This window comes from Borostomias antarcticus (assembly GCF_949987555.1).
Source record: "Borostomias antarcticus genome assembly, chromosome: 2".
Lineage (NCBI taxonomy): Eukaryota > Metazoa > Chordata > Actinopteri > Stomiiformes > Stomiidae > Borostomias > Borostomias antarcticus.
In genome coordinates, this window is record NC_140235.1 from 7,816,413 (window position 1) to 7,840,495 (window position 24,083).

Consider the following 24,083-nt stretch of genomic DNA (forward strand, 5'->3'; position numbering starts at 1 on the left):
ATAGTGAAAGGCTTTCTATCCAGAACTGTGTCCTACTGTATCTTTAGTGGGTTGTTGAGGGTGGGTACAGAGATGTATAGGCAAATTGTCACACCCTTAGTTTCAGTAATGAACTAATTGTAATTCTAAATCAAGACTTGGGGTTATTGAATTGGGAGTTTTTCCCAATAATTTTGGACTAGTTTGTGAGAAGTGGGAAATAATTGTTCTCTGATGGTCTTTCGTTGAAAAGACTTATTGAGGCACAGAATGGTTTTGATAATTGATCATTTTGATATTACCGATACCTCTGCCACAGAATGGGTTGCAGGTTGTTCATGAAGTCAGAAATAACTGTTTCAGTAGAATCAAAAGGTCCTAATTAAACAGCACTTTATTGAGTTACACTGTGTGAATCATTGCACATTCATGAATAAGCATGTATACATTGCAAATATACATATGCACAGAAAAGTGGCAGCAGGTGCCGCATGAACACTTGACACGAAGTAAACTTGAACCGAAAACATTTGATATGGCCGACTTACAGTATCATCACCAACCAGAATAGAATAATGCAAGAAAAGGCAGCTTTCTGGTCACAACTACTAAACCATATAGCAGTCAATCTTTAGACTACAGTAGCACTAACCCTAACCCAGCCTTGCTCTGTGGATTCCATCTGGGATCTGTTCCTGAAATAAAGTAATCCCTATCTAATATGTATCAGAACAAGTGGATGTAGCAGTAGCGGCAAAGAGAAAAAGGTCAACAGAGCTGTGACATGCCCTAAAGATATAGATATAACTAGCATTGTTACTCCTTTGACATTGGACATCAGCATGTGTGCACTTGAAACAATATGTAGGATTTTAAGCGTTGACATGTATGAATGTTAATCACTTATAATAGTTGATGGCAAATTCAATTGTGGATTGATTGAAATGTTTTCACTTGAGAGACGGCAGAGGCAGCAACACGGGGGGAGCTACAGGTACTGCAGTAAGGAGCTACACAAGTTGTCCATGTATGGCAAGACATTTAAGTAAAATTAAAAGAGGGTGTGATGCAAAACGTGTGAATCAGAACTTCCGTGGCATTGGAGCATGAAGATGAGACATGTAAGAGAACATTTGGAACAAGCAGTAAGCTCCATCTATGCCCTGTTGTAGTCTAGGTGATTCATTTCCAGTTATACAGTAGGGCATTGTAACGATGATGATGATGATAATGAATAACATTCATTTTCCTCATCCCAATTCCATCCTTGGCACTATGAAATCAGTCTTAAAGCTCGTCTCCCAAACTCTCAGTAGAGGGATAGTGATTTAGATGTTTATTGTTTATACTTTCATCCACCAGGGAAGGGGAGGAGAGTAGTGGTGAAAGGCATTTGGGATGAGCGCTGAACACAGTAGAGTCAGGACCAACAGGTGAGATTCCCATCAGCCGTCCGTGAGAGGGAAGCGGTCAGCGAGGCCTGGTCAGTTGTTGTGAAGCAGGAAGTTCCTAATAGGGTGAGGGAGTGGGAGTGATGGGATGAACTGCAGTCGTTTCTTCCCCATCACCCTCCTGATCCCGATCCGACACAAGTGGGTCAGCCGGCCAGGAACTCCTTGAGGAAGGTGGACAGAACAAATTGTTGAAAAAAGAATTTAAGATGAACGGGATCATATGACAATGTAAATCCAAACACATCTAGTCAAATAGCCCATATATGCACCAATGAGCAAGACATGCAGGAGAAATCAAAGAACCAGTATCAACTTCCTTCTGGTCTCCTCACTTTACATTACAGTCATTTAGCAGACGCTTTTATCCAAAGCGACTAACAATAATTGCATTTAACGTAGGAAGAGCCAATGTACTACTATTTGCCAGAACTCACAAGTGCATCTTCTTTCTAAAACAAACAAGTGACTAAGAGCATAATCTAGTGCTGAAGGCAAAGTGCAAGAATCACAATCTAAAGTACAGTGCAATATAGTATAATAAGTGCTTAGGTGGGAGGATTGTTGTAGTACTTCTTGAAGAGATGAGTTTTGAGCCTGCGACGAAAGATGGGCAGCGACTCTGCTGTCCTGACATCAGTGGGCAGCTCATTCCACCACTGCGGGGCCAGGACAGAGAAGAGCCGTGACCGTGTCGATCGACCGCAGGAGCCTCGGAGTGACGGGGCAACCAGTCGCCCTGAGGTAGCAGAGCGTAGTGGTCGGGAGGGGATGTAGGGTTTGACCATGGCCTGGAGGTAGGAGGGGGCTGTTCCTTTCATTGCCCTGTAGGTTAGCGCCAGAGTTTTAAACTGGATGCGAGCCGCTACAGGGAGCCAGTGTAGGGAACGGAGGAGGGAAGTTGTGTGGGAGAATTTGGGGTGGTTGAACACCAGGCGAGCAGCAGCTTTCTGGACAAGTTCCAGAGGTTTAATGGCTGACGCCGGTGCCCCCGCGAGGAGGGAGTTGCAGTAGTCCAGGCGGGAGATGACCAGGGCCTGGATGAGTACCTGCGCCGTTTCATTAGTGAGGAAAGGGCGAATCCTCCTGATGTTGTAGAGCATGAATCTGCAGGAACGTGTGACGGATGTGACATGTGAGGAAAATGACAGTTGTAATGTAATGTCTCCTCACTTCAAGGAAGTGAGAGCGAGTACCTAAGCGGAAGCAGGAAGAGAACCCCCATGTGACCTTGAATCGACCTTGAACGGCAGTCAATGACGGGAGACAAATAACTGTTTTGAATTGGGCCATGACCATACACATACTGTATGATGTTTGTCAACTTAAAACATACATTTTAACTCGCTAAGCTAATATTAGCTATCTGACATTACAGAACACTCGTTTAACACTCACCAAAACCTGAAAGGAAGTGCCCGTTGACTTCAATGTTAGAAGTTCACTGTAAAAACACCACTTCAAGAACCAAAATAGTCAAAATAACAGGCTGAATACACTATCGGGGTTACAAACTCATCATTACCAGACTCCGATTGTTTTTCACTGCCGTTGTTTTCGCGTTTGGAAATACATGGAGGTGAATGAGCCATAGTTAGCCGTCAGCTGCATTTTCTCCGATGTATTTCCAAACGCGAAAACAACGGCAGTGAAAAACAATCAGAGTCTGGTAATGATGAGTTTGTAACCCCGATAGTGTATTCAGCCTGTTATTTTGACTATTTTGGTTCTTGAAGTGGTGTTTTTACAGTGAACTTTTAACATTGAAGTCAACGGGCACTTCCGCATCCGCACCCCTAATTATGTCAGACTGACCAATATGGCAGCTGAGGTGAATAAGGCGAATTGGTAACCAATCAGGGAGGGAATTGATTTTTTCCTCCAGCTTTGACACCGTGCTGGATCGGTGTTCCACACTTTCCTTTCACATTACCGGTCAGAGAAACGCCCTCAGCGGTGAACACAGAGCGACAGCAGGAGACCAGACTTCACTACAGGTCGGTTTAGCAAAGCATACTCACTCCTGGCCTCCTGGTAGACCTGCAGGGCCTCGGGGTCCACCTTCACCCTGCCCATGGCGTCGGTGTCGGGCACCTCCCAGGGCACCAGGGTGGGGTCCGCCCCATGGTCCAGCAGCAGGGTGACGAACGCCGCCTCGCAGCCGTGGCGCATGACGGCGTCCAGCAGGCAGGACGCCAGGCCCTTGGCCAGAGTCTCGCGGCACACCAGGCCGTTGTAGTTGTAGTCGGGCTGGGCCCCGGCCTGGAGCAGCAGCTGGAAGCAGTGGAGGTGGTGGTAGGCAGCGCTGATGTAGAGCGGGCACGCTACCAGAGTGCTCAGGGTTCGGGGACTGAACAGAGGGTACGGGCCCAGCTGGTGGTCCACATCAACATCTGCATTGAACCTGTAGAGGTGGTGGTGGTGACAGGGAGGGTGATAAAGAGTTAAAATAGACAAAATAGGCCTACAGGTTCCAGTCAGCATAATACAATATAGGGATAGGACAATTGTACTGAATAGCATTGTAGTCAGATCTATTACATTAGATGGTTTCACTAGGGAGAACACCGATCTCTCAAACAAAAGTACTGTAGATGCTGAATCAAAAGGTCAATCAAAATGTAATTTCATGCAATTTTACAAAAATATGATTCAGCCAATTACCAAAGCTAGTGACTGACTGACTGCTCCACAACTATGATAACATTCTGTAGCGAGCCATTGAGATGTAGTCTGTCAGGCTGACATGTTTTCGCATGAAGGCACAACAATGCGGAAATGTGTCAGCCTGATGGCTGAGTAAAAAATGTAACTCGAGCCGAAAGACTTGCACCTTTACTCTTTTTGGAGTGCCGCTACCCCCACCAGCCTGGTGAGGGTTTTTCTACAAATACTGTCGCAAGCCATTAGCTGAGAGCTCATCAGACACCACTTCTCACAATGAGAGAGTTGACGAGTTATACATTGTCACTATTTCTTTATTATTCTCTTCAGAACTTTGCTGGTTATCTAGTTTGTCATTCTTTGTGTTAGAAGCTTCATTCGTCCTTCTTGATTTTGGTGTGCTGGGACTACTGCCTCTTGTGGTGTCAACAGAGAGATGCAGGCCAACATTGTCGGGAGTAACGGAGTAAGGGAGGGAGGGAGTGATAACCCGACAAACGCTATACTAGCTACGCAGCTGGCCAGCCACGCACAAAAACAAACCCAGACCATTATGCCCCCACCACTAAGAGGTGTGTCCCAATACTTTTGTCCATATAGTGCATGTCCGGCCCAGTAGTACTATTGTATGCAGCTGGATATCAGCTCAACGGTCGCTGGCGGAGCGGAGCTACTGAGCCGGACCTCAGGCTGGTCCTGGATTCAAAAAAACTAAACAAAACAAAAACGTTCTGGACCAGGACCTTTAATGGCCGCACAGTGAGACATGCAACACATGTGAGTGAAGGGCAACACAGCACACACAACACACACACACACACACAACACACACACACACACACGTCTTCAGTGGTCGCCGGTGGAAATTGTTCTCTGGAATTCTCCCATCCAAGATGTCCTCCTCCAGGGGCAGCCATCATTCATCGGTCCCCGGGGACCAAGTCCAAGTGCTCAGTCCAGGTCCTGCTCAGGGACCAAGTCCAAGTGCTCAGTCCAGGTCCTGGTCAGGGACCGGACTGAAGAGCATCTGTTCTTCTGCATGTTTTTTGTATCGGGTTCTTTGTAGGGCTGTCTCTGACTCTGAATTTTGTGAGTCTAATCAGATTCGCCTATGCAAACCAGAGATTTGACGATTCATTCCTCCTTATTTTCCCCATATGTCTAATGTTAGGCTGAGGGGAGACCGCAGGAGTCGGGACAGCTGTCAGACTAACTCAGCCTCGCAGGCAGCACAATAAAAGACGCCTGTTTTTCTTGCTAAACATGAATCATCTAGCCCACACTGTCCATCTACTTCAGATGCTCCCATGTTTTTATTCAGTGTTTCCCATAGCCTACATTAGGACTGGGCGATGTGTTGAGTCTCAACTGTGCATTTGAAAGTGTGCGTGAATAGGCTCATTCGTTGGGCAGCAGTCAACAAGGAAATGTTTTGGCTTCACTGAAGCATATTCGCAGATGTTAGAGCTCAACCTGTCTATGGGAAGAAAAAAAATTCCAGCGGATTTCTTAATTAATACAAGAAGATTGATCTAGGAAAGCAGTTTTGTGTTGTGATATTGTGTGATTGCTGGCGCACAGTAGGCTAGGCGCACAGCGGTGGGGAGAGGGGCTCCCTACCTTCTTCATTCCACTATATCAGTCTGTATGAGCCATATTTCATCTATTTATCATTTACTCATATGTTCCTCCGTACCACTAGGGGGGTATATTTGGTATTGTGGCAGCTGACGCTGACATGGGTTCTATTGAGGCTATTAAACCTGGTGCAAACAGTGTACAGATGTTGCCAATTGTATCTGGGGAGAAGCAAACAGTTTTCGAGTGTGCTCAGTGATTCGCGTTATTATTTGTTTTTATTTGTATATTACTGGATAAACGTTATTGCCAGCTAAGTGAACACTGTATGGACTTCAGGGAACCTTGTGAAAAGAAAATAAACTGGCGGATAACTGCAAGTCTAAAGGAGGACTCATGGTTTTACTGAGTGCACGTCAAAACAATTCGCCTAGTTAGCTTTCGCAGCCAGTAGCGGCAAGAGTATAGGACTTAGCCATTACACAGTCTTAAGTCTTCATTTTCTGCACAACAAATAGCTATGCTAATAGCCAGGGTCTAAAATGAATGTTTAGCCTGTCCTATATAAATCACAAGGCAGGTGAGTTGTCTTAGCCCACCAGCGCATCTTGACAGTGGAGAAAAAAAACAAAAAACTGCTCGACTACAAGAATCTCAGTCGACTTAAGGATCTTCGACCGATGATTCAACTCGTCGACTTTCAGGGGGCAGTCCTAGTTCTTTGGGAGGAGACCCTTGCGAAAACGGGGAGAACATGCAAACTCCGCACAGAAAGGCCTTCTTGTTGTGAGGCAGCAGTACTAGGTACTGCACAACCATGCCACACGTGAGCGATTTTGGGGTTCATTGTCTTGCTCAAGGACACTTCGGCACACTGCTGGGAGCTGGGCTCGGACCGGGGACCTTGAGATCCCCAGCCGGCTGTTCTACCTCCGATTGGTGGAACAGGGCAATGCGGGAATGCAGGTTTTTGTTTTTATGTATAGGAAGGCTGCTCACAGCTCTCTCCTCCAAATGGATGGATTTGCTGAGTGTTCACAAGAATGAATACATGTGTAAGTGGCCTAATGAACTAATTTAAGACGCAAACCACGTTCTAATACTGTAATATTAGAACGTGGTTTGCGTCTTAAATGAGTTTGTCACCTTGTGCAGGGGCTTAGACCTCATTAGGCCACTTACACAGTGTCATTCTTGTGAACACTCAACAAATCATCACAGCCCTCACTATCCTAAACTCTGCCTGTGACTTAACCGGGGGAGAGAGGCTGGAGCTAGGGGAGAGAGAGGCTGGAGCTAGAGGAGAGAGAGGCTGGAGCTAGAGGAGAGAGAGGCTGGGAGAGAGGCCGGAGCTGGGGGAGAGAGGCTGGGAGAGAGAGGCTAGGGGAGAGAGAGGCTGGGGGAGAGAGGCTGGGAGAGAGAGGCTAGGGGAGAGAGAGGCTGGGGGAGAGAGGCTGGGAGAGAGAGAGGCTGGGGGAGAGAGAGGCTGGGGGAGAGAGGCTGGGAGAGAGAGAGGCTGGGAGAGAGAGGCTAGGGGAGAGAGAGAGGCTGGGAGAGAGAGGCTGGGAGAGAGAGGCTGGGAGAGAGAGGCTGGGGGAGAGAGGCTGGGAGAGAGAGGCTGGGAGAGAGAGAGGCTGGGAGAGAGAGAGGCTGGGACAGAGAGGCTGGGAGAGAGAGGCTGGGGGAGAGAGGCTGGGAGAGAGAGGCTAGGGGAGAGAGAGGCTGGGAGAGAGAGAGGCTGGGAGAGAGAGAGGCTGGGAGAGAGAGGCTGGGGGAGAGAGGCTGGGGGAGAGAGGCTGGGGGAGAGAGGCTGGGAGAGAGAGAGGCTGGGAGAGAGAGAGGCTGGGGGAGAGAGGCTGGGAGAGAGAGGCTGGGAGAGAGAGGCTGGGGCTAGGTAGGACTCAGAGGCTGGGGCCGCCACAACATTACATTTTCTTCAGGAGTCTGTTTCAGCGAACGCTCAAATTAAGACAACAATATAATAAATGATTTATCTGGACGTGACATAGATTAGGGTATAGCCTACAACAGGACAGACACTATAGTCACTAATACTAATTCAATAATATGCTTCTAGCCGCCATGGCATGGTGAAATCCGGCCCTGGCCAATCATGGAAGACGGCCTGCTCAAACTCGTCGAACCATCTCAAATGTAACCAATGACCTGAAGGGAAGAGGAAGTGATGCAATACAAACCTGAGGTCACGAGGGCAGCAGTCACCACCTCCTCACCTGATTAGATCATGAACTAGATCCATCCTGCCCACCCTTGCCGCGTGGTAGATCGGCGTGCTCCGGTGATGCCGGCTTCCGTTAGGATCCGCGCCGGCTTTGAGAAGGATCTGTACACAGTCCAGGTGTCCATTGACCACCGCCATATACAGGGCTGTCTGTCCTTTGACGTCCACAAGGTCCACCTCAGCGCCCTGGTCAATCAGATAAGCCACACAGTCGCTGTGACCTGCGGTGGCTGCAATGCGCAAAGGGGTGCAGGGCAGGCACCCACAACACCACACTGACTTCTCATTGATCCGCCTGGTCAAAATGGGAGAGCAGTACATTATGGGTAATCAATCTTATACTGGTCTAAACAGATTACTCTACATTGCAAAAGTGAGTGACTATTGCCTCGCTTGAGAAAAAGTAATAATATTGGAAGCTAGCAAATCTGAGCTATGGGGTGAAGGGTTACATTTGCCTATTTGAGTCTACAAAATATACCGTAAGTATGTGACTGGGATAGCGGAAATGGCAGATTTTCCTGCTCATGACCTCAGCAGGAAGTAAACTGTTATGTATACAGTAGAATGTGGGGCATGGTTAGTATATGTTAACTGGGCAGCAGCCCTCCCCACCGTTTGAAGCAGTCCTCTTGTAGTAGGTTCCTAAGCGAGTCCAAGTCTCCTACATAGGCAGCATTGTGGAGCCGCAAGTCTTCCTCCTGCTCAGAGGGCTTGTCGCTGAACTGATCCTGGAGCCAAGCCTTGAGGTTGCGACCTAAATGAGAGGATGGGTGAATTAAAAGCCGATCAAAGCTCCCTGCTATTTAAGGGGTTCGTTCGCTACCCTGCTGTCAATCAAATCAAAACGCATAACGTGTTTACTTGGCCTACGAACTGAAATTGATTTTGCGTAAATTGCGCACGAGATTTGCCAATCGATTTGCAGACCCTCTGTTATTTCGACACAGATTCCCCACTTAAAATAGAACTCCTCTAAATACGGCAGATATGAAATGCATTCCGTATATTTACGTGGTATATTTACTGTGTTTTACCTGCAGGTGTGGCATTAGGTAAGTCTGATACGGTGATCAGCGGACAACCAATATTGGGAAGGCCATCAACATCACCATCTTCGTCTCCGATTCCGCCGTCCGCCATTTATCGAAAAACGTCACCACCTTTTACTATGGGGGTATGGAACTTACAAAACAACGTTCTAGAATAGAGCAACATTCCTCAAAATGTAAACTGTGTTAGATGCATTATTATTATGGATATGATAATAATCTCTGACGACATCTGGGCTTCTGATGCGACTTCCTGTTAGAATATTTTAAGGTGGACCGATGAGGAGCGTGCCATGCTACATAAACCTACTTACAATAAAGTAAATAATTATCTATAATAACCATCTACTTTTTTCAGCAATTGCTTCATATGTATTTTGCTGTAAACTATACAAGAATAGTAGCTATTAATATAATGTCGTTTGCGTTGTAAAGTTTTAAGGTAGTCCCAAGTAAATAAGACGAGCAAACATTAGGACAGCTGAACCTAGATCTGGGCTGTGGGCTCTAAAAATAAATAGGCATGCCGGATCCATGTGTCACTCTGAATGGACAGGGCCATGGGGACTCAGAGCCCCACCAGCTCTGTAAACAGTGGGCAACTTAACCCTGGGGAAAAATAATACATCAGTGATGCTCTCTGTGGTAAATTGAGCTTGTGACACTGAAAATGTACTGAGTGTATATTATAAACACTCCCGACATCTGACATATAAACAGGGCTAGTCTATCAAGTTAACTTCACCTACTGCAGGGATTACTAGGAAAGGTAGTGTAGCCAGTTGAAGGATGCAAACGTTAGGGGACGACCCCATGTCAAATAAAGTCACTCATTAGAAGAGCAAATCTCACAGACCCAAACACTTGAGGTGGATTAGTAAAGTGAAGGGGCAGACATTTCCTAGACCCACACGTGGCACAAGTGTCTCTAAGCTCACTTTGGGCACTGCAGGAGTTGATCCTCCATCCTAATGAGAGGGGAAATGGACAATGCACCTGTGGCTGCCAGTACAGTTCACTGCAGCCTGCACTAATCCACATGTGAAGACTGAGACCAGAGGCTGCTTGAAGCAGGTGACCACTTCCTCTGAGGGGCCTTTAAATCTCTGTCCTCTTCACAAATGCCTGGTCTAAAGCTCACATACTGTAATACAGGTTTAAGGGTTTTCTAATGCTTTTTGTGTTTGTTGCAGCTGTTTTATGCCTTGCCAAAAAACACACAGCGTTGATGTTATAATACTCATTACACAGAAAATGTAAATGGTTATGTCATCAGCCCTCAAAGACTTTTTGCAAACTTGTCTAAAACACAAACTACTGTAATTTAGTATTTTGCTCATAATGCAACATTAGATTTCCCAACCGCTCATTACCACATAAATGATTACATCAGGTTAGAAAAGAGTTTATAGAACTCCCTGGAAAATACTTGGTCATGTGCCTTGGTTCTTTTGAGATGTAAAAATAATCACAGATAGAATGAGTTTATTTTATTGAAATTTAACCATTTATTTCACTCCACTACAAAATAGTGAACTATGATAGACTCAAAATATACATAATATACAGCTTTAAAGAGAAACTGTGGTTACAGTACAGTGTACACTGTAAATGGTCCTTAACATACAAAATACAGAAATAATAATTATTGTTTAAAGAACTAACAGTTCAGAAATGGGCCCTTACTTAAAATGTTCTGCTGTGCTGTACACACTTTTCTGTAATTAATTATTCTAGAACATTCAGATTAAAGTTTGTTACCTACAATATTGATACGAAATGATAGAATAAACTCTGAATAAACAATATTACATTATTCTGTAGCTATTAGTCGCTGTGTAAATGAGCATCTGTCAAATTACTACAATCAATGTAATGCTACTGTATGTAAATGTATATAATTAGTTCCCCTAAGTTTCAGATCTTTTTTCAATTGATGTGACTGTTCACATTTTGTCATGTCGGACAACCATATTAAGCCTGTTTCATACAGTAGGATAGAAATATGACTACTGCCGGCCTTATGCTCAGTACTTCTCTCATACATATACTTCCATTCCTTTATTGACTACATAGTGCAACCTGACCTTCTTTGTACGGTATATTGCTTATATGATTCATATGGAAAACCTTTGTTGTTGTTAGGATTCATAAGAAAACATTTAGTTGATAATACTATTTTTTCTTTTAAATCTCCACTAGGTGAGGATCGATTTTTTTCTGAATGAAAACTCAGATGAAGGTATCAATGTTGTATTTGTGTATTATAATGTTGTATAAACGGGTGTAAAAACATGGAAGTCGTAAAATAGCTCCCATTATGTGTCTAGTGTCAGATTATCCACGTCTTTTCTGTTTGTTTTCAATTTAGGTAATATCCTATTACTCGTCTCCAAAGCCACTCTTTCATAACTAGCTCTGAGTGGACCGTGTCTTTCATAACTAACTCTGAGTGGACCGTGTCTTTCATAACTAACTCTGAGTGGACCGTGTCTTTCATAACTAACTCTGATTGGACCGTGTTTTTCATAACTAACTCTGAGTGGACCGTGTCTTTCATAACTAACTCTGATTGGACCGTGTTTTTCATAACTAGCTCTGAGTGGACCGTGTCTTTCATAACTAACTCTGAGTGGACCGTGTCTTTCATAACCAACTCTGAGTGGACCGTGTCTTTCATAACCAACTCTGAGTGGACCGTGTCTTTCATAACTAACTCTGAGTGGACCGTGTCTTTCATAACTAACTCTGAGTGGACCGTGTCTTGCTCTAAAAAGCAAGCTCTCTACTTCGCTCATCTCATTTCTCAAAGTGCAGTGGTGCTTCATAACAAGCATTCTGGCTATCCTCTCAGTATACTCAGCCAAAACCAGGAGTGGAAAATATCACCTTAAAGATAGTGTATGATAGAGTAAGTGAAAGAGAGAGAGAGAAAGAGAGAGATAGATAGAGAGAGATGATTCCATATGCGTGCATTCCACAAAGGCACCAAAAAGTGGGGGACAGCTGGACACTTAGGACCGATGTATTTGTATGAAACCCAGTGAAAGTGCAATTCAGAACGGTGTCACTAAAACCCATATCAGACGCCACCAGCATTACAAAGAACCCTCCCTGAATCCTCAGTGCATTTTCAGAGAAGTGGGTTTATTTGGTCATTGGTCTCATGGCCTCATTGTGAGGAGAAGTTGATACCGGTCACCATCTTTTGGATCTTCTCCTCGTTCTTCAGGATGTTGGACTTGACGGCGCAGATCTTGTCCCGTTGGTCTTTGATCAGCTGCTCAAGCTCGGCCAGCTCCGTCTTCAGGGGCTCCACGGCGCTGTCTGTTACTCTGCGGAACACGCAGGAGATTTAAAGAATTAATTTGTTTGTTTGCGTTTATTTGCGAGTGTGTGGTCTCTTCTGTTGGCTCACCGCCAGGCCACGGTCTGGTAACCATCATGTTTGGATGCAAGGTCATGTCCCATCATGCCGCAGGGTTAGTGGGTGCTTCCTTTTCCCTCCATTTCAAGTCTGCAAAGTGTGTGTGTGTGTGTAGTGTGTCTGTCTACCAGGGTTGTAACAATACACTCAGCTCACGATACGATACACAATACTGGGTTCACAATGTCGATACAATATTTATAATATTTTTTAAACAAAAACTTGAATGATGAATATATGACTGGAAAATTTGTATTTTATTCGAAAGACAAAAAATGCAGAACAATGCTGTTTGCCCTATAGTTCAATTTGGCCATATCAGGACGTAATAGATCTAATTCAAGCACTGATCTGCCTTTTCTCATCTTTCTCAGTGCTTTGTTTGAACAGTCAAAGGTGTTGGTACTGTAGGTGATAGTGGCTCATTTGCAGCCAGTCCTATAATAATAATAAGTATATCAAACTTGTGGAGTGCTTTTCTGGGGACCCAAAGTCACTTTACATCGCACGGTTTTATAGAAAGCGCGTCAGCAACCTGAAGCAGAGGAGCATCGAGTCATTTTTCGTTCCCAGTTAATGGACTTCAGGAACACAGACGTGTTGTGAGCATGTAGATTAGTCTACTAGGCCTACTGTATTTGTTAAATAATAGCCTACAGCCTAGGCCACGTTAGCCTACGTGTGTATGTGTGTGTGTATATGTGTGTAAGTGCGTGTGTGTGCGCATGTGTGTGTGCTCGTGTGTGTATATGTGTGTGCGTGTTTGTGTATATGTGTGTGCGTGTGTGTATGTGTGTGTGTGTGTGTGTATATATATATGTGTGTGTGTGCGCATGTGTGTGTATATGTGTGTGTGTGCGCGTGTGCGTGTGTGTATGTGTGCGTGTGTGCGTATGTGTGTGTGTTTGTATATGTGTGTCTATATGTGTGTGTGTATATGTGTGTGTATATGCGTGTATGTGTGTGTGTGTGCGCTGGCCGCCCGCTCTACCTCTGCTCCTCCAGCAGGGCGTGGGCGTGCTCCTTGTTCTCGCGTCTCCAGGTGGTCAGCTCGTTCTGCATGGCGTCCATGTCCTCCTGGATGTAGTCCATGATCTTCCCCAGGGGCAGAGCGCTGCGGCACACCGTCTGGATGGACGAGCGCAACCGCTCGATCTCCCTGGACACCAGGTCCCTCTCCTTCCTCCGGGACGCCTCCGACACAAGGGTCTGGGTCTGGAGAGAGAGAGAGAGAGAGAGACCGAGAGAGAGATGAGCCTCCAACACAAGGGTCTGAGTCTGGAGAGAGAGAGAAAGACCGAGAGAGAGATGAGCCTCCAACACAAGGCTCTGAGTCTGGAGAGAGAGAGAGAGAGAGAGAGAGACCGAGAGAGAGATGAGCCTCCAACACAAGGGTCTGAGTCTGGAGAGAGAGACCGAGAGAGAGATGAGCCTCCAACACAAGGCTCTGAGTCTGGAGAGAGAGAGAGAGACAGAGAGAGATGAGACAATGGGACAAGGCTCTGAGTCTGGAGAGAGAAAGACCGAGAGAGAGATGAGCCTCCAACACAAGGCTCTGAGTCTGGAGAGAGAGAGAGAGAGAGAGAGAGAGAGAGAGATGAGCCTCCAACACAAGGCTGTGGATCTGGAGAGAGAGAGAGGGAGGGAGAGAGAGAGAGAGAGAGAGAGAGAGAGATGAGCCTCCAACACAAGGCTCTGAGTCTGGAGAGAGAGAGAGAGAGAGAGAGAGAGAGAGAGAGAGAGATGAGCCTCCAACACAAGGCTGTGGATCTGGAGAGAGAGAGAGGGAGGGAGAGAGAGAGAGAGAGACAGAGAGAGATGAGACTCCAACACAAGGCTGTGGGTCTGGAGAGAGAGAGAGACCGAGAGAGAGATGAGCCTCCGACACAAGGCTCTGAGTCTGGAGAGAGAGAGAGAGACAGAGAGAGAGAGAGAGAGAGAGATGAGCCTCCAACACAAGGCTGTGGATCTGGAGAGAGAGAGAGGGAGGGAGAGAGAGAGAGAGAGAGAGAGAGAGAGAGATGAGCCTCCAACACAAGGCTCTGAGTCTGGAGAGAGAGAGAGAGAGAGAGAGAGAGAGAGAGAGAGAGAGAGAGATGAGCCTCCAACACAAGGCTGTGGATCTGGAGAGAGAGAGAGGGAGGGAGAGAGAGAGAGAGAGACAGAGAGAGATGAGACTCCAACACAAGGCTGTGGGTCTGGAGAGAGAGAGAGAGAGAGAGAGAGAGCTCCTCAGCAATAACAGAATAATAATAAATATACAAGATAATAGTAGTAATATAATAGTGATTAAGCTACTAAAAAAGATTAATAGAAACTCTGAAATCCACTTTGGGTGGCAAGCCTAATGCTATATGCCTTTGAGTGCGAGTGTGCATGTGTGTGTGTGTGTGTGTGTGTGTGTGTGTGTGTGTGTGTGTGCACGCACACCTCAACCACGAGACTCTCCCTCACCCGAAACATAATAAACCTTCTTACAGAATTCTACACTCGCCAGCAAAGTATCAAATGCCAAGAGCGAGCGCAAGGCTGCATTTAGCGGTTTAGGATTTCAAGGCTAAAAATGTTAGGCAGGAATTTGCCAGACCTATCTGTGTATATAAAGATCAAAGGTGTGGCTGAATTGTGCCGGCTAATATGAGGGGACTGGATTGGTGAAGGACTCCTCTGTGTGGCGTGTGGTTGGGGGTCGTGGTGCTGCTGTGCCCCAGTCACCCCCCAGCCCTACGGGTGAGGGGGGGCCTCCCCTTGGCACGGGGATGTTTACTCAGCTGGGTTCTGTGGGCAACGTGTGTGTGTGTGTGTGGGGGTGGGGGCAATGAGCTTGAGAGCTAGGTCTTCCTGGCCTAGAACCACACACAGGCACACACATCTAAAAAGACTAGAACATACATGTGCCCAAACAACTATAAACTAGAGGTGCTTGGGCACACACACATACAGTACCGCGCACACACACACATACAGACGCACACACTGGACACACACATGGCACCCACCCACACTCCTGGTCTTGTTTGTTTTAGTAACAGGTTGTGGCACTGGGTTTATTTGACTACAGTATTGAGTAACAACTACTACACTTATGCTCCTTTTAAGTTAAACTCTTGGGGCAATTTGTGTCATTCTACACCGAGGTGGGAACACCTGCCTTTACAAGGTAGGAGAAATCACACTTGTGACAGTGACAGTGTAAACTAACTGACAACTTCCCCTCCAAAACACACCAACTGTCACACCGGCTGGCTAGAAGGTGTGGATTTTTTTGAACACGTTCAGCGCAGCTAGTGCCACATTCACGATCATCTAGTCCCTTATTAATTAGGTCTTTAAACAAGCCGCACGGGTCAATGATTAAAGCGTTCGAAACCCTCAAGCGGAGAGGACTAAACCACACGGTAAACACTTCAAAACATCAGGAAGCTGGCGAAAAAATGTCCTGGCGAGCCGTCTCTCTCCTCCTCTCCCTGCGGTTCGCCAAGTGTGCGAAGACTGAGACGTCTAACGGTCATCCTCGAGGTGGGTGGCTTCCCCCCCCCACCACCACCCCGCGCCCATCGGCACGCCGGCTACACAAACACGGCCCGGCTCCCTGGGCCCCACCGGGCCGCAGACGGACCGGGCTTCGCTCTGTTTGCCGCCGCCCCCTCGCGCCTCTGAACTCCCCGCCCCGCCTCGCGGAAAAGTCGGAGTGAAAACATGTCCCCGGTTCTGCATGCGCTCGGTCCGGGCGGACATAAATCAGGGCTTTATAGGGGCCTCTGTCAAGGTCTACAAGCCCCGCGCACTCCTAGCTTTCCTCTTTTTCACCCCGACCCAAGAACAATATTTGTTTAGTATGGCGGCTGGAAAGAAGGGGCAGGTTTTCCCATTAGCTCAGACAGTGACGGAGGACAGGAGCCCCCAGGCCGGTTCCCTGGAGCAGGTGGCTTACAGACACGCATCCATCACTACTCTCTCTCCTTCTGAAGGGACAGCAATCAGATCCAGGTTTGCACAGGAGTCATATAATCATATAAAGCACAGACTGTGGTTGAGAGTAGAGGATGCACCGTTATTCCCCGTGCAGTTTGCCGTCTGAATCTCAGTGAAAAGTTTGAGTTATAGATCTTATAACCCCGAAATCCAGCTACTTAATTCTTACACTTTATCTCAAGTCTATGTGACTATGTAGCTACAAAGCAATACCTGTAGTAACAACAACAGTTAAGTTCTATTGGAACTACTACGAAATGACATGGTATTAGGGTTAAGCAGTGTGTTATTACCCAAGTGGAAAAAACCTGTGGGAGGCAGGCCTCTCCAGGGGTAAGTGGACAAAATGGCAGGTGAAGGTTGTGTTACCAAAACAAGATCAATGTAAACATTCACCCGTGGACACCCCTGCCCCGTACCTTGTTCCACTTTTGTGTGATTATCTATACCACTAAAGTGCTGCATATAATTGCAGAGCAGTTCCTGAAACAAAAGTGGTGTTACTACAGGAAGTACTAGAGTAACATACATATTAATGTACAGTACACTTAAGATGTCACCCTTAATTCAATTTAATAGAGGACCCCTAGTCTTAAGACAGGGGCATACAACTGTGTCCAAGTTCTGAAGAGACCTGCCTGTCTGACGGATGGTTACCCTGCAATATGGGATTCATCTCATGCCTAATTAGCATAATGATAAAATGTATTAAACGCCTGATTGATGGGGTGGTAATATGGACCTGGAGAGAACTAGGGGGAGAATAACATTCTTCAAAGTGGACTTTGACAAGAAAAATGACTCGGATGCATGAAACCTGTTGAGATCCAGCACCCTCTTGGGCATCTTTCATTAAAGAAACATTCGTTTTAGCCGCTGCTGGACTATTTCAGGATGAAGTATTGGCTTCCATAATGATGTAATAAGCCACTTCATCAACTTCAGCTATCAGGCAAAACGATGGAGTCGACAAATTTACAACCCCCCCTCAACAGCAGCCCTGTGACTAGCCAGCGGTCTCTGTGATGGGTGGTCTATCACGTGACTAGCCAGCGGTCTCTGTGATGGGTGGCCTGTCACGTGACTAGTCAGCGGTCTCTGTGATGGGTGGCCTGTCATGTGATGGGTGGCCTGTCATGTGACTAGTCAGCAGTCTCTGTGATAGGTGGCCTGTCACGTGACTAGCCAGCGGTCTCTGTGATGGGTGGCCTGTCACGTGACTAGTCAGCGGTCTCTGTAATGGGTGGCCTGTCACGTGACTAGTCAGCGGTCTCTGTGATGGGTAGCCTGTCACGTGACTAGCCAGCGGTCTCTGTGATGGGTGGCCTGTCACGTGACTAGTCAGCGGTCTCTGTGATAGGTGGCCTGTCACGTGACTAGTCAGCGGTCTCTGTGATGGGTGGTCTGTCACGTGACTAGCCAGCGGTCTCTGTGATACAGGTGGCCTGTCACGTGACTAGCCAGCGGTCTCTGTGATAGGTAGCCTGTCACGTGACTAGTCAGCGGTCTCTGTGATAGGTAGCCTGTCACGTGACTAGCCAGCGGTCTCTGTGATAGGTGGCCTGTCACGTGACTAGTCAGCGGTCTCTGTGATAGGTAGCCTGTCACGTGACTAGTCAGCGGTCTCTGTGATAGGTGGCCTGTCACCTGACTAGCCAGCGGTCTCTGTGATAGGTGGCCTGTCACGTGACTAGTCAGCGGTCTCTGTGATAGGTGGCCTGTCACGCTACACAGCTATTACTCTTTTTTTTGCTGTAGTTATCGCCTGCAGAGAATATAGATTGTTCCAGCTGTAGCCTTGTGAGACCATCCTGATTTAGCGAGCTCATTCAGTTTCTTTCGCAAAACAGTCTGGATACTCTCCATAGAGATCTGTTTGTGCCAGATCAGAAAACAATCTGGCCAATCAGCATTGGTTTGAGGAATTTGAAATACAAACAGCTATGCTGGGCCAGTTTAGGTGGTGGTGACGGCGAAGAGCGGTTGAAATTAGCTTGTGAGAGATGGTGACAGACAGATGGTCCATCCAATCATCTGCCAAGTATTTTTTGAATGTGCCAGCCCTTTTCCAAACAGTTTGGAGAGTTCCCAGCCACTTGTGGTTCTCAAGAGACTTTAATTGATCTTGAACTTTAATCCCCAGCTAGATACTTTGCTTCCTTGCTGCAAACCATATTGCATAGGACACAAAATTAAAGTACTAAATACAGTAGCATCAACTAAACATTGTAGTAATACTGTAATAAGAGCTATGTATACTGTATAAATAATGATATAAAATCAAAGCCAATCATTGTCTGCGCTAACATATAATGCTGCTACTGGCTGTTGCGTTTAGGTTAGGCACCGTCTATCCTCACAGCGCACTTCTGCAGCCTCACAGTCACAACGGCGGTAGGAATAGACGCTCGCTGTTCTTACAGCGCTGAATCTTGTTTCTTTCTAAACCTAACCAGCCCCGACTCTATCCCGAACCTTAGCCGCAAATATACGGCTAAAATGTTTGGTACTTCCGGGCACCGCAAGATTAGTCACTGCCTTTAGGTTATAGTACTGTAGGTCCTAGCAAGGTTTGCTCATCAAGTGAACAGCAATAACCTAGCTAGTAGTCTTTGCCCATCAGGGCCATCACATTAGACTTGAGTAATGTTTCTTATGGAGAGTATCCATCACATTAGACTTGAGTAATGTTACTTATGGAGTGGATCCATCACATTAGACTTGAGTAATGTTACTTATGGAGTGGAACCATCACATTAGACTTGAGTAATGTAACTTATTGAGTGGATCCATCACATTAGACTTCAGTAATGTTACTTCAGTCGCTATGCCAGCCTGTGCCACTGCATCATTCCACACACTGAGGCAGGGTTTAGGGTTGGACTCAGCTTATGTTTCCACCGCCTGGCTTATGTTATTGACAGGAAAGTCAGATAGACGGATTGAAACACCTGAGCAAGACACTAGTGTGCCGACAATATGACTGCAATTTCCCTCAAACAAAACAAATTCAAATCCATGGGTAGGAAGCTCACATTATCCAGCGAGGTTGTCGCGAGTACTACCGATAGTAGGCAACAGTCAGAAAACACTCCACAGTTCCGAGCTTCACTACGTTTGATTACGTTGCTGGTTGTGCTTTATTAAACACAGTCGCCAAAGAAAACGTGTTTGGGTCTCTTTTCTGCAGCAGCCCAAACACCTTGCCTGTTCACATAATTCAGATTTATCAAAATGAACCGTAATTCTGATTCATCATAATGACCTGCGCAGGCACGGTTTTTGGATCCTGCAGACATGGCTGGTCTGGGGTTAGGAATAGAAACGGCAGTGTTTTGGTTAGCTTTAGGCATATGAGCCAACTGGTTAGGTTGAGGATTCGGGATGGACAAGACTCCCTCAATGTGTCCCCAGAGAGAGTGACCTCAGAGATGGGCAAAGGAACAAGGCTTACCAAGGGACCAAGAATTAGCCCAGAAGTTGTCGAGGGGCTTCCTCTTTTTCTGAGAAAGATGTTAAAACTTCCAGCTAGATCATAAAAATAGCTAAAAGTCAGTGAGGTGACAAGACGAGAAGTCTAGGGAGGTCCAGGATGTTGTTTCAGGGTCAATGTAGCCCCCAGGGGTCACAGCTGAGCTCACTACCGCTCAGCCTTGGACAGGAGAGGGGAAACCCTCTCGGGGACATTTTCCAACTCTCAATCGTACAGGAAAAGGGGACTTTATTTGAAAAGCATAGAGAAAAGCTCTAGTTCAGCAGGGCTGTCAAGGTTGTCAGGTAGAAACCAACAGAGTGTTTGTAGTGGACAGTGCTATATAATTATAATTTCAGATGCCGGTTTTCCTGCTATTTCTCTCTATTACATTCTCTCTGAGGGCAACATGGCTGATGGAATGCTGTGGAGTTACAAAAAAGATGGCTGTTTACAAAGACACAGGCCTGCAGGAGGAGTATTTATTTTTGTGCCGATTCTGTAGAACATTTTCTGGCCTTTCTCCTCCGTGACTCTCACTCAACAGCCATCCATTTGTGTGCCACGGGGTTTATTTATCCATTGCAAACCTTCATCAAGGCTAATTTGATGGGGTAAGAAAAAGGAGAAAGGGTACAAAAAATATCTTATGAAAACGCAGCTGCTGCGAGGGGCCAATGCTGTCTAAATAAAAAGACGCCCTCCGAGAAGTATCTTAGAATAATATACAAGTGTGCTAGGGGGTCACGGGGAAGGTCGTCCCCATAAATATACAGCAAATTCTTCAGTCGCATACTCTGTCGAAGGATATGGCAAAATACAAGTGCTTCAACTATCCAAAAAGTCCTTGTATTTACACTATTTCAACAATGTGGTGAGAGGGATTTGGCATTAACAATAGCAGTACGTATTCAGGGCGTGTGTGTGTGTGTGTGTGTGTGTGTGTGGTGGGGTGACATGGAAAGACCTTTCAGCTGGCGTTTCCTAACCAGGCTAGGTCCTGCCTGGCTTATGTGTGTTGGCTGGCTTGTTTCTGTGCGGGACTGGTAGGACGGTAATGTCTGATAAATAAAGATGGGTCTTGTCACCTGGACACATCAGTTCCAATGCTTCCAATGCTAAAACTTGCTGTTTTGCACTTCCCTTTAGGTGGTGAATAAGTAGACCCAAGACACAGTGGGTTATTTGGACATCTACTAGGATCTTGAGATTATATATGAAAGTAAAGTATTTGCCCTTAGAAGTAAATTGTAATTAAAATGGTTCTTAGCTAAGTAACATAAGTGTAGGCAGACTTGAAAGGTCAATTGTAATAATATCATGAATGAACAATTGTAAACATAGTACTCAACAGAATAGGTAATACTCAAGTCTTGATTGAAACTTTTCCTAAATGCTTTATTAAACATACAGACATGCACATTAAAAGTAGCCATAAGTTGTTATTTTGCATGTGCTCTCAGGACATGTTGTGGTTGTGACGATCTTTGTATAGAAGAGAGAGAGTCAACAGACTCAATAGAGTCAATAGACAACTGACAGAGTCAGTTGTCTATTGTATAGACAAGGTGTTCAATTGCTCAAGTGTTGTCAGGTGTTGGTTCGAGTGTTCGAGTTTACAGTGGTCTATTTTAACAAATGCTGGGTTTTGAAGCCTCGGCGCTACCAATAAATAATTTATTTAGACGCGTTCTGTCCGAGTGAAATTATTTTTCTGTGGTGGTGGCGGTGCTTTGAAGCTTCAACCCAGCATTTGTTAAAATAGACACTTTTGCTTAGGTAAGTGAAGTTTCATGTTTATCTGACACTTGTAAATATGAGCGCCTCTCCTAACTAGGCCGACACCGATTTATTTTGACGGCAAAGTGAATGGACCAGCAAAGGACTGTTGTCTGGCATGAGCGAGCGGAATGCGACAACGGGACTGAGAAGGGCTACATTTCAACCAGACATTCCAGTGAAACCAGGTAGTCAAAATAACTTACCTGATATAAAATGGGCACCGTAAACGCATTTTTGATGATTTCCTCAGTCCAGTCCGTACGCTTAATAATGGCGATTTCATCTGTCTTCCTCTGCTACTGTTTCAAGAATGCGTGCGCATACTTGTGCTGACTAGGCTGTAAAAGGGTCTATAATTAACAAATATGACCCACGCTCGTTACATAACTTCTATAACATCCAGTGACAAAATATGTCATGGTACCTTGGTATGTCCACACCAAGGATTGAACTCACAACCTTCGCGGTGATAGGCAGCGCACATGGAGGTATAATATAAACAGCGCATTATCCACTCGGCCACCGCTGACCTGGGAAATCTGTGGAGTCTTTTTGTTTTGATGTTCTGGGACCACTGCCTCTTGTGGTAGCAACAATAGAACTGCAGGTCAACAACGACAACGGAGGGAGGCAAGGAGCGACAAATAGGATTCCCTCTTCTTGGTGTGTCGGCTTACAGCCAACACACAAAAATCCATAGATGGATCCAAAATCGGGACTAAATGTGTCTCTCGCAGTAAAACTGCAGTGGTATAGTTGTTATAAATCAGAGTTTAAAACGTATTTCTAAGCGGGCTGTTTGATAAACGTCAGGACGCTTTTTTAGGAGTTAATCAAGCCCGTTTTAACTTCAATCCTGTCACGCCATTGGGATGCGGAAGCTCAATATTTACATTTTTTAACCCTCCATGTTCCACCGTGATTACAAGAAAGAATTGGCTCCATTACGCTAACCCCTCAACCCTTTCATGTCAGGAGGGAAGTCATTCCAGTGCTTTATACAGCTGACGAGGCAAGGCCAGCAGGGCGGAGGGAGGGGGGTAGCGGTTCGTCTGAGCAGACCTGCTCGCCCTTCGGACTGAAGGGTGCCCTGGCTGCCCATGCGGCCGTAAGATGCCCTGTAATAAGGGTCTGGGATCCTGAAACTGATGAGGCTGCATTAAGTCAATTAGGAGAGCCCCTTTGTGCTGTGATCAAGTTGCACCAGAGAGTCGTGGTACATCTGACAGGGGGGAAATCTCACTTGATTATTTGGAAACCCTGAGGAATCCAGTCTGATTATTTTTTAAATGATGAATAGAAGGGTAGGGGGGGGGGGCGCAGCACAATCTACACGGTGGGGGGTTGGGGTCAGATTGAGAGAGAGGGATCAGGTCTGGGGTGAGAGAGAGAGAGAGAGATCAGGTCTGGGGTGAGAGAGAGAGAGAGATCAGGTCTGGGGTGAGAGAGAGAGAGAGAGATCAGGTCTGGGGTGAGAGAGAGAGAGAGAGATCAGGTCTGGGGTGAGAGAGAGAGAGAGAGAGAGAGAGATCAGGTCTGGGGTGAGAGAGGGAGGGATCAGGTCTGGGGTGAGAGAGAGAGAGAGAGATCAGGTCTGGGGTGAGAGAGAGAGATCAGGTCTGGGGTGAGAGAGAGAGGGATCAGGTCTGGGGCGAGAGAGAGAGAGAGAGAGAGAGAGAGAGAGGGATCAGGTCTGGGGTGAGAGAGAGGGATCAGGTCTGGGGTGAGAGAGAGAGATCAGGTCTGGGGTGAGAGAGAGAGATCAGGTCTGGGGTGAGAGAGAGAGAGAGGGATCAGGTCTGGGGTGAGAGAGAGGGATCAGGTCTGGGGTGAGAGAGAGAGAGAGAGATCAGGTCTGGGGTGAGAGAGAGAGGGATCAGGTCTGGGGTGAGAGAGGGGGAGGGATCAGGTCTGGGGTGAGAGAGAGAGAGAGAGGGATCAGGTCTGGGGTGAGAGAGAGAGAGATCAGGTCTGGGGTGAGAGAGAGAGACAGATCAGGTCTGGGGTGAGAGAGAGAGAGGGATCAGGTCTGGGGTGAGAGAGAGAGAGAGGGATCAGGTCCGGGGTGAGAGAGAGAGAGGGATCAAGTCTGGGTGAGAGAGGGGGAGGGATCAAGTCTGGGGTGAGAGAGAGAGAGAGATCAGGTCTGGGGGGAGAGAGAGAGAGGGATCAGGTCTGGGGTGAGAGAGGGGGAGGGATCAGGTCTGGGGTGAGAGAGAGAGAGAGATCAGGTCTGGGGGGAGAGAGAGAGAGGGATCAGGTCTGGGGTGAGAGAGAGAGAGAGAGATCAGGTCTGGGGTGAGAGAGAGAGAGAGATCAGGTCTGGGGTGAGAGAGAGAGAGAGGGATCAGGTCAGGGGTGAGAGAGAGAGAGAGATCAGGTCTGGGGTGAGAGAGAGAGAGAGATCAGGTCTGGGGTGAGAGAGAGAGAGAGATCAGGTCTGGGGGGAGAGAGAGAGAGG

General features: G+C 46.6%; 2 protein-coding genes across 4 annotated transcripts in view; both read right to left on the reverse strand.

Moving 5' to 3' along the window:
- Window positions 1-355: 355 nt before the first annotated feature.
- On the reverse strand, window positions 356-9,135 carry asb1 (ankyrin repeat and SOCS box containing 1). Its single transcript, XM_084452177.1, has 5 exons — window positions 8,952-9,135; window positions 8,530-8,671; window positions 7,907-8,209; window positions 3,452-3,834; window positions 356-1,594 (listed from the first exon to the last, which is right to left on the reverse strand). Exons 1-5 carry the CDS (start codon window positions 9,055-9,057, stop codon window positions 1,464-1,466), a joined length of 1,065 nt encoding a protein of 354 aa, XP_084308303.1. The 5' UTR covers window positions 9,058-9,135; the 3' UTR covers window positions 356-1,463.
- A 1,402-nt stretch (window positions 9,136-10,537) lies between these two features.
- Window positions 10,538-24,083, reverse strand: part of traf3ip1 (TNF receptor-associated factor 3 interacting protein 1) — a 31,394-nt gene continuing 17,848 nt past the window's right edge. For all 3 annotated transcript variants that reach the window (XM_084461255.1, XM_084461254.1, XM_084461256.1), the window contains 2 exons: window positions 13,385-13,608; window positions 10,538-12,301 (listed from right to left, as the gene is read on the reverse strand). In XM_084461255.1, coding sequence (XP_084317381.1) covers window positions 12,139-12,301; window positions 13,385-13,608 — 387 coding nt within the window. In that variant the 3' untranslated portion in view covers window positions 10,538-12,138. The remainder of the gene's footprint in view (window positions 12,302-13,384; window positions 13,609-24,083) is intronic.

Coding starts and splice junctions, on each gene's coding strand:
- asb1 (XM_084452177.1), bottom strand. CDS start 9,057: ATGGCGGACGGCGGAATCGGAGACGAAGATGGTGATGTTGATGGCCTT. Junction 8,672..8,951: donor ACCTAATGCCACACCTGCAG/GTAAAACACAGT, acceptor CCTCTCATTTAG/GTCGCAACCTCAAGGCTTGG. Junction 3,835..7,906: donor CTAGTTCATGATCTAATCAG/GTGAGGAGGTGG, acceptor CCACCTCTACAG/GTTCAATGCAGATGTTGATG.